Source organism: Hyla sarda, chromosome 1, assembly GCF_029499605.1.
Source record: "Hyla sarda isolate aHylSar1 chromosome 1, aHylSar1.hap1, whole genome shotgun sequence".
Taxonomy (NCBI): domain Eukaryota; kingdom Metazoa; phylum Chordata; class Amphibia; order Anura; family Hylidae; genus Hyla; species Hyla sarda.
The window spans coordinates 453,682,144-453,698,628 of NC_079189.1; the positions used below are offsets into that span (position 1 = coordinate 453,682,144).

At 40.1% G+C, this 16,485-nt stretch overlaps 1 protein-coding gene across 3 annotated transcripts in view; it reads left to right on the forward strand.

The window, feature by feature from the left end:
• Positions 1–16,485, forward strand: part of LOC130283893 (transmembrane protein 132D-like) — a 1,207,099-nt gene that overhangs the window by 1,182,473 nt on the left and 8,141 nt on the right. For all 3 annotated transcript variants that reach the window (XM_056533602.1, XM_056533611.1, XM_056533592.1), the window contains exons 7-8: positions 11,369–11,639; positions 12,710–12,901. In XM_056533602.1, coding sequence (XP_056389577.1) covers positions 11,369–11,639; positions 12,710–12,901 — 463 coding nt within the window. The remainder of the gene's footprint in view (positions 1–11,368; positions 11,640–12,709; positions 12,902–16,485) is intronic.

Sequence of the window (16,485 nt, forward strand, 5' to 3'; positions counted from 1 at the left end):
ATAACCGCGCAATGAGGGCACGCCTATAGAGGGCAAAAAGCAACCATGCTAGGATGAATACAATTCCTGAAATAAAACATCCTACATCCAGCATCAATCTTCACATACCCGAAGTAGACTATACCTAGTGTGCTGAAAGAGTAGCCCTGACCAACTAGTGACTACTAGAGGTGGTAACCATACCTTTGAAACCGTGGTAGTAACGTCCATCTGTAAAGAATCAACCTGAGAATAACCTTCCCTGCCAAATACTAACTGAACTATACCTATCACCATCCCTACTTGTGACATTACTTCAAATGGACACGGAAAGGCTAACTTCATGGCAGGTCTGACAAGCACCAATCCCCTGCTATTTAAGAGGCAAAAACTAAACTGACAGGTAAATGACAAGAAATACCTATCTACCTGATAGATCGTGTGGGTCATGTCGCATGACAAGGTTCACGAAGGCACCTTACCTGATTGAGACTGTAACAGACATACCTAACTAGCCACTGTACTGACCCAACTGGACTTGGAAGTGATGACCCATTGCAGATGACAGCTCCCTGCGAGAGCAACGTATCTGTAGACGTGACCAGTGTTTAGATGAACCATCATGTCTGTAGACCTGACAGGTCTTTGTGACACCGTCGTGCCTGAACCCGTCACAGGTCCCCGCGGAACCATCGAGCCTGTAGACATGACAGGTCTTTGTGAAATCATTGTGCCTGTAAACGTCACAGGTCTTTGTAAACCACTTTTTTTTTTTCTCAAATACGTAAGTGTGAAATGCCATATTGAGATTGTATACTATCTGAAACGTGTCAGATTACCTACATAACCATGTCAAATCAATTGCTCTGAAATGAGACAGCAGCAACCATGATTCAATCCCCGATCCTAAAGAAATGAGTCATGAAACTGTGTATTAAATGCAGAATATATCTGCAACTAAATGCTGGCCCTCCTTAAAAGAGAACGTGCAATTATGCCGGATAGTTGAATCTGTGTACTATAACGAAATTATAATGTCATCGAGAAATACAACAGACGAGGTTGTATCTGACCTGAAAACGTGTCAGGTCATAACAAATATAACACACGACAAAATTGCTCTGAAAACGAGTCAGTAGCAACTGGCATTACCCCTTTTAACCTGAAGAGGAGTCAGGCAACAGGGTAACATCATGAGTATTCATGACAAGATACCTGTATGAAGCTGGAGTGTTGTTCTGAAGGCGTGTCAGTAACAAAAATGACCAATTGTGTCCAATACCCTAAGCAAAGGATCTACCTCCCCTGTGTGCACCACATGAAACATGTTAACCGTATGTGCGGCATAACCTGCTAACAGTATACCCAACTACAAGTCGCTACTCAATATGTTATTGCTCTGAGACATGTCTAACAATAACCTATGTGGTGCATCCCCCCCTGCAGACGTAGGAGGTTTAAGAATATGTGCTCGATATATCTGCAATGAATGTAAGCACCATATGAATACTGTAATCGTGTCTTGTAAATATATGTACAGCCAGAGGTGCAACTGCTATTCAACACTAGGAACGAATGCACATAACCTACCCGCATACAACTATGGTAGTATGCAACAAATGCTGTGTACTGGTGCATGTATCATACACAAGCTGGGAGCGTAAGTACCGTGAAAACGTAAGGAACGTTATGAATTTATGCTCTAACATCATTATGAGTACCTCATACATGCCTAGAAAATAAAGTGTAAACATATCTAAAAAGATAGACAACGTGCAACTATGCCGGATAGTTGAATATGTCTACTATAAGTAACTGATAACGTGGTCATGAAATACCACGGAGGAGGCTGTATCTGTCCTGAGAACGTCTCAGGTCGTGACAATGAACCACAATGTAATTGCTCTGAAAATTTGTCGGTAGCAACCGACATTAACTCCTTAATCTGAAGGAGTCAGGCAAAAAGGGCAACATCCTAACAAAGCTGTATAACCTTTCCGTATAAACATTATGCACGAATATGCAGTATGAAAGCTATGAGCATGAGTACAGTAAAGCTATGGGAGCATATGTGTAGTGTAGACTCTAAGGATGGAAATGCAGAAAAACTATTACCCATGTGCAGTACAACAAAATAAAGCTATGAACGTAACCAGACTATGAGCGTAACGTGCAACTATGCCATGAGAGTTGAATCTGTGTACTATAACGAAATTATAATGTCATCGAGAAATACAACAGACGAGGTTGTATCTGACCTGAAAACGTGTCAGGTCATAACAAATACACCAACGACAAAATTGCTCTGAATACGAGTCAGTAGCAACCGACATTACCCCTTAACCTGAAGAGGAGTCAGGCAACAGGTTAACATTGTGACTATTCCTGAAATTGGTTGCTCTGAATGTGAGTCAGTAACAACCGCGATTCAACCCCTGAAGGAACGAGTCAGGTGACCGGGCATTGAACAGCCGATTAGTGCCACTAAAATGATGACCACCCTTGAACGAGTACCTGTGCCGGATAGTTGAATATGTGTTCTATAACTAACTGATAACTTAGTCGTGAAATACAACAGAGGAGGTTGTATCTGACCTGAGAACTTGCAGGACATGACAATAAACAACAATGCGATTGCTCTGAACGAGTCAGTAGCAACCGACATTGACCCCTTAACCTGAAGAGAAGTCAGGCAATATGGCTACATCCTGACAAACCTGAGTGAACTTTCCGTATAAAAGACTATGCACGAATACACAGAATGAATGCTATAAACATACGTACAGTAAAAGCTACGGGAGCATGTGTGTAGTGTAGACGCTATGGATGAACATGCAGAATAAATACCATTACCCATGTACAGTAAACACTATGGATGTTAGTGCAGATAACATAACAGAATGAATGCTACATGTACGCAGAATAAGTACTACAACGTGTCAGCATAATAATTACTACCATCGTATGTACAGAATGAATGCTACGAATGTCCGTGTAATGTATTGCTACAATTCTATGTGCAATATACATGACGTGAACATGTCTGTGGTATGAATACAACGAGCGTGTATGTGGTATAAATGCTATGAGCGTATAGTGATATGATACTATGAGCAGTATACTGCTATGAGTATACTTGCGATATCAATGCTAAGAGCGTATGTGCCTGATGTAGGCCATGTGTATGTGCAGTATAAACGCTACAAGTACATGTGCAGTATAAGCGTCGAGCATATGTGCTACAAATTAATATGTGGTATGACACTATGAGGTATGAGTACTATGAGCAGTATAATGCTGTGAACATGCTATGAGCGCGTGGCCACAACTGCACGAAACAGCATGACACTATGTGTGAGAACCATAGGAAACCTGCATGTATGAATGCGGTGAACATGTGAACAACAAAACCATGACCGTGTAACCAATATAACTGCCATGAGCGTATGAATGCGGTGAACGTGTGAACAACAAAACAATGACCGTGTAACCAATATAACTGCCATGAGTGTATGAACCCTGCGTGTATGAATGCGACGAACGTGTGGACAACAAAACCATAACCGTGTAACCAATATAACTGCCATGAGCGTATAAAACCTGCGTGTATGAATGCGATGAACGTGTGGACAACAAAACAATGACCGTGTAACCAATATAACTGCCATGAGCGTATAAAACCTGCGTGTATGAATGCGATGAACGTGTGAACAACTAAACCATAACCGTGTGACCGATGTAACTGCCATGAGCGTATGAAACCTGCGTGTATGAATGCGGTGAACGCGTGAACAACAAAACCATGACCGTGTAACCCATATAACTGCCATGAGCGTATAAAACCTGCGTGTATGAATGCGGTGAACGCGTGAACCACAAAACCATGACCAATCAACCAATACAACCGCCATGAGCGTATGAACCGTATGAACCCTGCGGTGAACATGTGAACAACTTAAGAACCGTGAGAGTGTGACCACTATAACTGCCATGAGTGTATGAACCGTATAATTGCTATAGGCAGTATACTGCCGTAACCAGTATGAAATACCATTAACATATGAACCGAATGATACTTTGAGCGTATGAACCAGTGATAATTACGAGGTGTTTGATTGCCATGAACGTAACATGGTAGAAAGAACGTAAGACCGTGAACATGCCAAGAATATGTGAACAGCATTAATGCCAAGTTTGTGGACCGTGTAAAACACCAGTGAGTGAGAGAATAACCATGAGGTGAACAGCATAAACGAGTTTGCCCAGTATAAATGCTGTTAATGTATCGTCAGTGAGTATATGTACCGTATATAATGATATTAGCACATGAAACTGTATACATACTAAGCGCGTACGAGCAGTGTGCCATAAGCGTATTAATTAACCATGAGAGTACGGACAATAAGAAACTCATGGAGTTATCAAACCGTGAAGATGCTCTACTCGTGTGCACCTTGCACCAGTAATGCGTGTATGCCCATAATAAACCAAGCGTATGAACCGTATGGATACCATGATCGTGCAAATAACACTGTGTATACTATGATTTATTTGGATGTAGCCTATGTTATATCTCTACAGAGCATTGCACCCTACTATATACTATATTGAAACAAGACAGTCTACAGAGCACTGTATCACCACACACTGCATATGCTACCCTGCAACGTGATCCTCTGCAGAGTATTGCACCACACCAAACAGTAAATGCCACCCTGTGTTGCAACGAGACCCTTCGCAGAGCACTGCACCACACTGGACATGCTAACTGTAACGACCCTCTGCAGAGCATTGCACTATGCCCTATATAATATGTTGTATTGAAACCATCCCATCTGCAGAGCATTGCACTAACTGTATAAAGTTTGTTTATAATGAGACCATCTGCAGAGTATAGCACTATACTGTATATAGTATATATTATATTGTAACAAGACCATCTGCAGAGCATAGCACCATAGCTGTATATCATGAATACTATATTGTAATGAGACCATCTGCAGAGCATTGCACCTTAACTATATATCATGTATACTATATTGTAACGAGACCATCTGCAGATTATTGCACCATAACTGTATATCATGTATACTATATTGTAACGAGACCATCTGCAGAGCACTGCACTATACCGTTATACAGTACATGTTATATTGTAACGAGACCCTTTGCAGAGCATTACACTGTACCGTATACTGCAAGGGCACCGTATACCCCGCAGAGCACCGCACCACACAGCAAAAGTTATATTGAAACAACTCTTTGCAGAGCATTGCACCACACTGTATACAGCAAACTTTATATTGAAACAACCCTCCGCAGAGCATTACACTATACTTTAGATTAACGATAGCAGACAAGCTGACAGGACCGCATAACGAGGACTGGGCAGCTGCCGCAACCTGTCCCAAGGGCATAGACAATTGTAGCTGTGCGGGTGGCGGGCAGTCCACATGTCGCCATGAGGCAGCTAGCGGGCTGCGCAAAATGCTGAGGCCGCACCACCCCCAGCAACGATTTAACTCACCTGCTTGCCGCTCCTGGCCCCCACTACCGCTGCGGGCAGAGCCAGTCAGCACCATACCTGCCCAATATTACCTTATAATCAGAGTGAGACAGCATCCCCAGATAAGACAGCCAGCGGAGCTGCCAGGATGCCGCGCCTGCACCCCCCCAGACTCATGATCAGCGAGGCCTCCGCACCGTGAGCAGCAGCTCTGAAGATTTTTGTGGGAGATTCAAACACCAGCCTGCCACAGGAAGCAGAGATTCCACAAACGACACGTGCTCCGCCCCTGTAGGAGAGGGGAGAGTTATATACACACGCCCCCACCTGTTCCCAATGAGCCCCACCTGGAAGTGCAGGGAGCGATAATTACTTCCGCCCCTCGCACAAACACAGCCCATCAGGCTTTATACATATATATATATATATACACACAATGATTTTTTTTCCGTTTTTGCCATGGATTTTTGGGTAAATGACTGATGTCATTATAAAGTAGAATTGGTGGCGCAAAAAATAAGCCATCATATGGATTTTTAGGTGCAAAATTGAAAGGGTTATGATTTGTAAAAGGTAAGGAGGAAAAAACAAAAGTGCAAAAACGGAAAAATGCTCGGTCCTTAAGGCGTTAAAACTTTTGGACACTCCCATCAACTTTGATAGCGGCATCTAAAGGGTTAATGTCGGACATCAGCCTGATTGGTGATGTCTGGCATTAGCCGAGGGTTCTAGCTAATGATTTATACAACACAGTGGGAGCAGGCACTGTGCGAACACATATGCCTTGCGTCCTTAGGTCTCATTTACATGGATGGATCCCCAGCATATTTTATGCTGCGGATCCCCCGACAATGGACCCTACAGTGCTGCCTCCATCTGTGCCTTCTCATAACGGCAATCCTCCGCTACGAGCAGACACGCTTTGATGTGTATACTCGCACACATTGCGGCTGCTCTCGGCCTAGCTCAGAGAGCAGGAGGAGCGGCCATGATGTGCACGAGTATACACATCAAAGTGTGTCTGCTCGTAGCGGAGGATTGCCGTTATGAGCAGGCACAGATGGAGGCAGCACTGTAGGGTCCATTGTCGGTGGATCTGCAGTGTAAAATACACTGTGGATCCACCCCTGAATGAGCCCTTAGGGTACGTTCACACGTACAGGATCTGCTGTATATTTTCTGCAGCTGATTTTGCTACCTATTGAAGCTAATTGGTTGCAAAATCAGCTGCACAAAATATGCAGCAAAAATATGCAGCAGATCCTGTACATGTGAATGTATCCTTAAGGGGTTAATTATAAACTAGCAGTGTGTTCACATGTTGTCCTTCCAGAGGGGTCACTTTCCCACAGGTCACCAACAGGTCACATTACCAGAACAATTTATGGAAAAATTGCGGCAAATTTTTTGCCGCGCAATTTTTGCAGCGATTTTTCCCAAAAATTGTTGTGATAATGTGGCCTGTTGGTGATCTGTGGACACTGGAGGAGGGAAAGTGACCCCTCTGGACTGCTACCATACACATTAATCAGCCCCGGGTTATACTGCTGATCAGGGGGGAGAGAGGCAGGACACGGGACATCACTCACCTCACATGGAGCGGCCGCTCTGCTGTGTGACCTGTCAGCTCTAGGCCCGTCCTCTCCTGTGCTGGGGGCGGAGCCATCAATGTATCAGGATATCCCTATTTATTTTAAATTGGGGGGGCCCAAGGGGGGGTACAGCCTGATCATGGCCCCCTCTGCTCCCCCCCCCTAGCGACGCTACTGTCCATTAGGTTGCCCCAAGCATGGCTGCCATAAAAAAAATAGTTGTAAGGCCTCTTATACTCCATGCAACTCCATTGTATAAATTCAATAGTGCAGTGTTTTATACTTCAAATATATTAAAAAAAAATACAAGATGGAAAGACCTGGAAATTGTTGGCCATTATTGTACATTATCATAATTCTGGTATGTGTGAAGCCAACTAAAGCTTTGCTATGACCTCAGAACTTTGCCAAACATGACTGGTCAATCAAGGATTACATATTTTTTTTTTTTTTACAAACATCTTATTGTTTATTGCTTCATGCAGATTTAGACTTTGTATTTAAAGAGTACCTGTCACCAAACTAATCTTTTAACCCCTTAAGGACCACGGGCATATGGGTACGCCCTGGTACTTAAAGAACTATTCCAGGATTTTTTTTTATTTGACTATGCTACAGGGGCCTTAAAGTTAGTGTAGTTCATAATATAGTGTCTGTACCTGTGTGTGATGGGTTTCTCACAATTCTTATGTGATTTTCACCCCCATATTTATTTTTAACAGCAAACAAAATGAGTGTTGTCTCAAATTTTTTCCAGGTCGCAATGTGGCCGAGAGCGGACTCACTAGTAATCTGATGACAGGGAGCCTGTCTGCTTCAATGGGTGGAGGGATTGCTTGGTGGGAGAGAGCTCAATCTGCAACTAATGCAACAGCTGTAGGCACCCTGATTGAAAACCACAGGTCTTTTGAATGGATGCAGCTAATTTATGTTTCAATGGATGGGGTGGCTGAGGAGGAAATTGGAATTATGGGATTTGTAGTCAAAAAAAGAAAAATCAAACAGGAAATACCAGTTCTCAAAAAGCTAGCCAAAGTGTTATGGCAATCTCTTAACATAGCCATTTAGCCCCAAGACAAGTGCAGATCCTTCCTAAGCATGGTCATTACTATCTGCCAGGTACATACTAAAATCACCTTATGGTGGATAACCCCATTATGACCAAGGGCGTACCTGTACACCCGTGGGGACTTCGGTTCCCGCCACCTGCCGGACGGGGACCGGACCGGGATGCCTGCTGATAAAAAAAATTACCCCATCCCCCCCGACCCCCTAATAGGTCCCCAAGGGTCCGCGACCCGGGCCCTATTAGGGTTTCAGGGCGCTGTCATTTGCCACCGTTTTTGGGGGGCTGCAGCATTTTTTTATTTTTTTTTATTATAATGGTGTGTGATTTCTAATCATACACTGTTATATATAGTATACACCAAGCACATACATATACACACTTACACACTTCCCCAACAGGTTACAACTCTTTTGTTCTGTCCAAGTACCCTGGCAACACTGGGACATTCCTCCAGTTCCAAGAAGTCCTAAGAACCCTGATCTTTGGCGGCCAGAAAAGAGCAGGCCGGGGTTCCCTAGGAACTGGAAATATTTGTGCCAGGATCGTCCCAGGCCAGCACTTTCCAGGTGAGGTCCCCCACACTGGAAAGAAGGGATGATCCCAGAAAAAATGCAGAGTGTGTCACAAGAGGGGGATATGGAAGGACATCACCACTTAGTCTGCATTAAAAACTGCTTCAGGGAGTATGACACGTCCATGCAGTACTAAATTTTCCCTTTTCATTTTATTTTCCCACAATTTGACCCCAATGTACCAAGTTCAGTGTGCATTCCAAATTTTGACCCCATAAGCCACTAAATTGCCCAAAAAAACTCTTAGAAAAAAAAACCTGAGAAGAACTGTGGGGGTATTTTTCCAAAAATGGATCATGGGATACTGAGTTACTCTTTCCACCTGAGCGGGGTTCGCATGTGAGGGAACAGGTTAGGGACGGCCACACACATCGCATTCCCAGAATGATGATTCAGAGCATAGGGTTTGGGGTGGGCATATTTTTTAGTTTTGGCTATGCTCTGGGTCGTCATTCTGGGAACATAACCTATTTTGTCATTTTACGGCCCACTGTACCCTACTTTATTAACTCAGTGTACCCCATGTAATGTTCCTTGAGGAGGGGTCCCGCTGTTCCGGCTCCATAGTAGCTCAGAAATGCTCAAGGCCCCTGATTGCGCTCCTGCACTTCCGAGACCTGCTGTGCACCCGTGGAGAAATTTACATGAATACAGGGTGGGCCATTTATATGGATACACCTTAATAACATGGGAATGGTTGGTGATATTAACTTCCTGTTTGTGGCAAATTAGTTTATGTGAGGGGGGAAACTTTCAAGATGGGTGGTGACCATGGCGGCCATTTTGAAGTAGGCCATTTTGAATCCAACTTTTGTTTTTTCAATAGGAAGAGGGTCATATAACACATCAAACTTATTGGGAATTTCACAAGAAAAACAATGATGTACTTGGTTTTAACATAACTTTATTCTTTCATGAGTTATTTACAAGTTTCTGACAATTTATAAAATGTGTTCAATGTGCTGCCCATTGTGTTGGATTGTCAAGGCAGCCCTCTTCTCCCACTCTTCACACACTGATAGCAACACCGCAGTAGAAATGCTAGCACTGGCTTCCAGTATTCGTAGTTTCAGGTGCTGCACATCTCGTATCTTCACAGCATAGACAATTGCCTTCAGGTGACCCCAAAGACAAAAGTCTAAGGGGGTCAGATCTGGAGACCTTGGGGGCCATTCAACTGGCCCACGACGACCAATCCAATTTTCAGGAAACTGTTCATCTAGGAATGCTCGGACCTGACATCCATAATGTGGTGGTGCACCATCTTGCTGGAAAAACTCAGGGAACGTGCCAGCTTCAGTGCATAAAGAGGGAAACACATCATCATGTGGCAATTATCCAGTTGGCTTGAGGTTTCCATTGATGAAGAATGGCCCCACTATCTTTGTACCCCATATACCACACCATACCATCAATTTTTGTGTTCCATCAGTCTTGGAGGGATCTATCCAATGTGGGTTAGTGTCTGACCAATAGCGGTGGTTTTGTTTGTTAACTTCACCATTCACATAAAAGTTTGCCTCAGCACTGAACAAAATCTTCTGCGTAAACTGAGGGTCCTGTTCCAATTTTTGTTTTGCCCATTCTGCAGCACCTGAAACTACAGATACTGGAAGCCTGTGCTAGCATTTCTCCTGCGGTGTTGCTATCAGTGTGTGAACTCATTAAAGAATAAAGTTACGTTAAAACCAAGCACATCATTGTTTTTCTTGTGAAATTCCCAATAAGTTTGATGTATCACATGACCCTCTTCCTATTGAAAAAACAAAAGTTGGATTCAAAATGGCCGACTTCAAAATGGTCACCACCCATCTTGAAAAGTTTCCCCCCTCACATATACTAATCTGCCACAAACAGGAAGTTAATATCACCAACCATTCCCATCTTATTAAGATGTATCCATATAAATGGCCCTCCTTGTATATGAGGTATGTCCTTACTCCAAAAAAAATGATTTACAAATTTACGGTGACATTTTCTCCTATCACCTCTTGTGAAAATGAAAATTTTGGGGTAACCCCAGCATTTTGGTCTAAAAGATAACATTTTTCCTTTTCACATCCCACTTTAATGAACATTTATCAAACACATGTGGGGTGTTAAGGCTCACTATACTGCTTGTTTCGTTCCTTGACATTAGAATGTCATGTGTTTTTTTCTTTTCTTTTTCTGCTCTGGCACCATAGGGGCTTCCTAAATGCGACATGCCCGCCAAAAACCATTTCAGCAAAATTTGCTTTCCAAAAGTCAAATGTGACTCCTTCTCTTCTCAAAAGAGATGGGGGTTAGAAATTTTGGGGGGTTTTATGAAAAGTACTCTTTAAGTGCCTATTTGTGTGGTGTCCGAATTGTACAACATTAAAATGTTGATTTTTATTTATAATTTTAACTGTATTTATAAGTCTCAGGTTCTAAGATGCATTATTGTTGTTGAATAAAAAGTTCCATTACTTATTATTTTTACATTGTAATTCTCTCTTGCACAGGTCAATGTGGGAACAATTCTGTATAAACTCTTTCAATCTATGCGCACTGAGAAAAGAAATATATTTGTTAGCAATATTTCAAAAGTTTTCAGATATTCATCTACTGTACCTGCCATTAAGAACTGCTAGGGTAAAATATATGATTATATTACATTCTTTTCCAGACCGGCTAGGGACAGTGAAGATGAGGATGATGAAGATAAAAAGGGAAAGGGCTGTACTCTCCAATATCAACGCGCCATACTACGGGTTCTTACACAGTTTATAGCCGAATCGTCTAAAACTCCTAGCCAACTCACATATCTGCTTGGATCTGACTGGCAGGTGGACATCACCGATTTAATAAGCGAATTTATCAAAATGGATGAGTCCAAAGTTGTAAGTCTCAATGGACAGATTCTGATTGGGCAAGAAGTTGGTATGACAACTTTACAGGTACGTATAAACTATTTGGGTAATGTCTACAATATCCTTCGTGGTAAAATAAATCATAAATTATATCACTGCATCAACTTAATGGCTTAAACATAACATTTGTTTAATTCTTTATAACCCCACATAAATCACTTTAAAATGTATTTAGTGCCCCATCCATTATATTTTAACACTGGTTTCTATGCTAAACTAGTGTTTATCTAATGTGTACCCTGGTTAGCTGTTTATATACAGAGAAATGTGTTTAGACAAAAAAGGACAGAAAAGAGAGAGGAGTAGTTGGTAACAGGGACAGACTTCTTGAGAGCGAGTAAGTTCCTGTATCAACTGGCTTATACTGGATTCCAGTCCTAAGGAAATACAACATTACCTGGAAGAAGATGGCTTGAAGTCCTACTAGTACATATAAGTGTGATGGTATCTGGCATTTTTGGATGATGGTCTTTTATCACCTACAGGGTCCTACAACTACATCTACAGGGTCCGCCTGTGTTAGCCGCAGTTTTTTTTTTTCATTGCAGTTTATGGTCTACTCTACTGTAAGTGCTGTCTTTATTGATTAATATCTTAGAATACCAATATCACTCAAAAATATTTATGTGGGGTTTAGAAAATTTAATAAAATGTATTTAAATCCTTTTCCAAGCTGGGTTTACACACTGTAAAATTACAGGAAAAATATGGCCATAAAATAGTTTTAAAAATAGATATAGCTATAGCTAATAGCTATAAAAAAAAATGGCCATATTTTAAATGTAGTAATGTAATCTATGAAAGTCTAGAAAAAAGCTGGCATCGGTGGTGAAACTTTATTTAAACAGAGTGTGCATTCTAGGCTGCTTTTCCATATACTTTCATGGATCACATTATTACATAAAAAATATGGCCTTTCTTTTTTGTATACCTATTTTTCACATAATTTTACAAAGAATGAACCCAGCCTAAAAAAAAAAAAAAAAAAAAAAAAAAAAAATTGAACTGAAGTAGTCTTGATAGAAAAATCTCATGTCAATGTTGAATAAAATGTTGTTACATCTAATATACAATCTTACATTTATCTGTGTTTTTAGATACTTTCTCCACTCTCTGATGCCATCCTGGCAGAGAAGACTGTGATGGTAGTAGATGAAAAGGTAACAGTCACAGACCTCGGAATACAGGTGGTGACAGGCCTGTCGCTTTCTCTTCAGCTTAGCCCTGGAAGTAACAGGGCAATATATGCAACCACAATAGCACAAGAACATTTTAGTTCTCCAAGACAGGTATTACATTTTTAGTTTCTGGTGTTTTTCAAACAATTTTAATTTAATCTTACATGCTTATATTAATTATAATGTAGGCATAATTTGCTGTTCTCAAACCTTCCTATAGGTTATAATTCATACTACCTGAGTACCCAGTGTTGCCCGGTTTTTCCTACCTAATCTTTCCTACCTAATCCCCTCCTTAAATCCCGACCCCAAATCCCCTCTTTAAATCCCGACCCCAAATCCCTTCCTCATATCCCGACCTCATATCCTGTCCTTATATCCTGTACTCATATTCTGATCTCATATCCTGTCCTCATATCCTGACCCCACATCCCATCCTCATACCCTGCCCCCATATCGCGCCTCCATATCCTGTCTTCAAATCTAATCCTCATATCCCATCTTCAGGTGGAGCTGAGATGTGATGAAGATATTGTGAGATTAAAATAGAAGTGGGTTTGGATTTGTGGGAGTGGGCATGATTTGCAAGCCAGACCAATACACAAAAAGGGTAGAAAATAAAATGGGTGTGATTTAAATGGTGGGTGTGTCTTTGCAAGATGGGGCATGGCTTGCAGAGAGGGTGTGGCTTGCCAGCTGGACTGACACATTCACCAGGGGATGCAGAGTGGACCTTGTGGAGTAAGGTACCAGAAGTGCCATATACTTGCATGAAAGTAAAACCCCATTCTTCACATAAAGGGGTAGGTTATGATTAATTTAACTATCCTATATTTTTATTTGACATATAAGTAACATGTGACCAAGTATTATAGAAATATCTACATCTGTACGGAAGTTATGCTGGAACATACATTTCCCATAAATGTACATGGGACTTTAAACAAAAAACCAACCCTTGCAAATGGGGGTAGGTTAGGGTTAAATTGACTATACTATATTTTAAGTTGACAAATAAGTAACATGTTACCAAGTATTATCGAAATATCTTTAGCTGTTTGGAAGCTATGCAGTAACATGTACTTCCCATAGACTTGTATGGGACTTTAAACAAAACCCTGACCCTCACAAATGGAGGCAGGTAAGGGTTAATTTACCTATCTTATTTTCATAGTTAGCATATTAGTAACATGTTTAGCAGGTTTCATGTCAATATCTTTTCCAGTGATGCTGGAACATACACACACACATTGGGTGGGATTTATCAAAACCTGTGCAAAGGAAAAGATGCCCAGTTGCCCATAGCAACATTCAGATAGCTTTTTTCTATCTGAGAGAGAGAGAGAGATATGAAAATGTTGGTAAAACTCTTCAGGGCCAGGTACATTTAGGCTCAAAGGTACAGGCCAATTTTCATTCTTGTTTTTACGTTCCGACTTTCAAGAGATATAACTCTTATATTTTTCCATCCACAGAGCCATATGATGGCTTGTTTTTTGTGAGACCAATTTTACTTTGTAATTACACCTTTCATATTGCCATAAAATGTACGACACAACAAAAAAAATATTTTTTGCTAGGGGGTTTCTATTGAAAAAATGTTTGCAACTTTTGTTAAGTTTCGGTTTTACACAGTAGTGCCCTTTTCAGTAAAACAGAAACAGTGGCCCTAGTTTACTAAAGTGAAGTGTAGTTTTCTTTGTGTTTTTTTTCCCCCGACAGGTGTTTTTCCATGGTATTTACAAATTTTTCCCTATATTATGTTTTTTTTTACAACTGCTCTTAGCTGTCTCCAGAGCTCAAATCCAAATCCATGCTATATATTCTGCAGGGTGCCCAAACTTTTGCAGACCAAATTTTTTTGTTTTCTGTTATTTTGAAAGTGTAAATGATGGAAATAAAATCTAACTTTTGTTGACATATTATAAGAATGTCTAATCCGTAATTTGATGCCTTTTGGAGATTTTTCCATCTTTCCTTGGCTTCTTTATGCACATTAATACAAATTTTTACCTGGGGTGCCCAAACTTTTGATCCCCACTGTACAGTCAGGCTAAGTTCATACATTGTAAAATGGAAACAAAAATACTGAAAAAAATAGATATAAAAAGTAGCATTTTTTTTCTAATAATGTCTAAAAGACAGTAGCCATCATTGCACACATTGGCCCTCATTTACTAAGAGTGGAGTTTCGGTTTGTGTTTGACTTTTTTTTTCTCTTGGCATTTACTAATCAGTTACACTTTTCCCGATCTTTTTAGTCGCAGGTAAAAAATCTGTTGCACGGTAATTTCTGTTGCAGGGTTCATCTGTCGCACGGTAAAGTCTGTCGCAGGGTTAATACTGTAGCACATTTAAATCTGGTGCATGCATAAATCTGTCTCAATGAAAATTCTGTTGCAGTGCGACAGATTTTTTAAATAAAAACCGGGGAAAGAAAAAAAAAAAATAATTAGTGAAAATATATATGTATAAAAATATGTAACTATCTACATATATATATATATATATATATATATATATATATATATATATAAAATAGAGAGAGAGATGAATAAATTTAATAAAATAGTTTATCTAAATATATATTTTTTTTCCTACATATATGTATTTACACACATTTAGATAGATGTATTAAAATGACTATATATATATATATATATATATATATATATATATATATATTATGATTCACCATTATTACTGAAACAATAGGGGGAAAAACGTGCGAAAATAAAGCTAAAACGTTGTTTAAAAAATAAATTGTTAAAAAAAAGAATAAAACAGAATCACTTGAAAAAGACAAGGCAGGCAAAGGAGCAAAGGAGCAAAGGAGAAAATTTACTCCACTTTCTGGAACTGTATACATGGTTTAAAGTGTAGGGTTTTCTTCCCAGAAAATTCACAACATTTTCTGAGTGGTTTTCAGAGTGGTTTTCAGAAAAGACGATTTTGGATGAAAACAACGCCCGTTTTGTAGTTTTGTTTTTTTCGCTCAGAGTGATTCAAATTCTGTCGTTTTATCTTTCTGTCGCACATTCTTTTGCACGTTCCGTGCAACAGATTTCAGGCGCAAAGCCCGACAAGAAGAGTCGGAATCCTGTAAATAAATGAGGGCCATTCTTTCAGAAAGTTGCAGTAATTCTAGTGTTGATATTAATGCATTTTTTTAATATACACTTTTTATATCTATTTAATGTAGCATTTGTGTTTGCATTTTACAATGTATGAATTTAGCTACACACTGTAGATTGGACCGGATTTAGTGTTCTTCCAGCAAATGATCTTAGACCAAGGCTGTCTAGATGTTCATCAAACGGCAGCAATTCAGGTCTTCATACTGTAATAATGCAGGATAAGAATAGAATAAATGAGTATCATTACTTCAGATACATAGTTAATAATGGATAAATAAAGTATTACATGAACAAATAATACACTTTGGTCTTTATAAAGCATTCTTGTAGCTTGCAATGTTTTATGAGTTAAACTTTAAGTCCTAATACATGCTAACATTTAAAGCAGATTTGTAGATACTTGGAAAAGGCTACAGACATTACAGTGACATTTGTAAAATGTTTAAAAAGCCTTTTTTCCACTACCTGATAGCTTAAAGGACAATGAATGGTTTTAACCATGTTGAACTTTGTGGAAGTGTTAGTTTTTTTTGTTTGTTTGTTTTGTTTTTTTAAAGT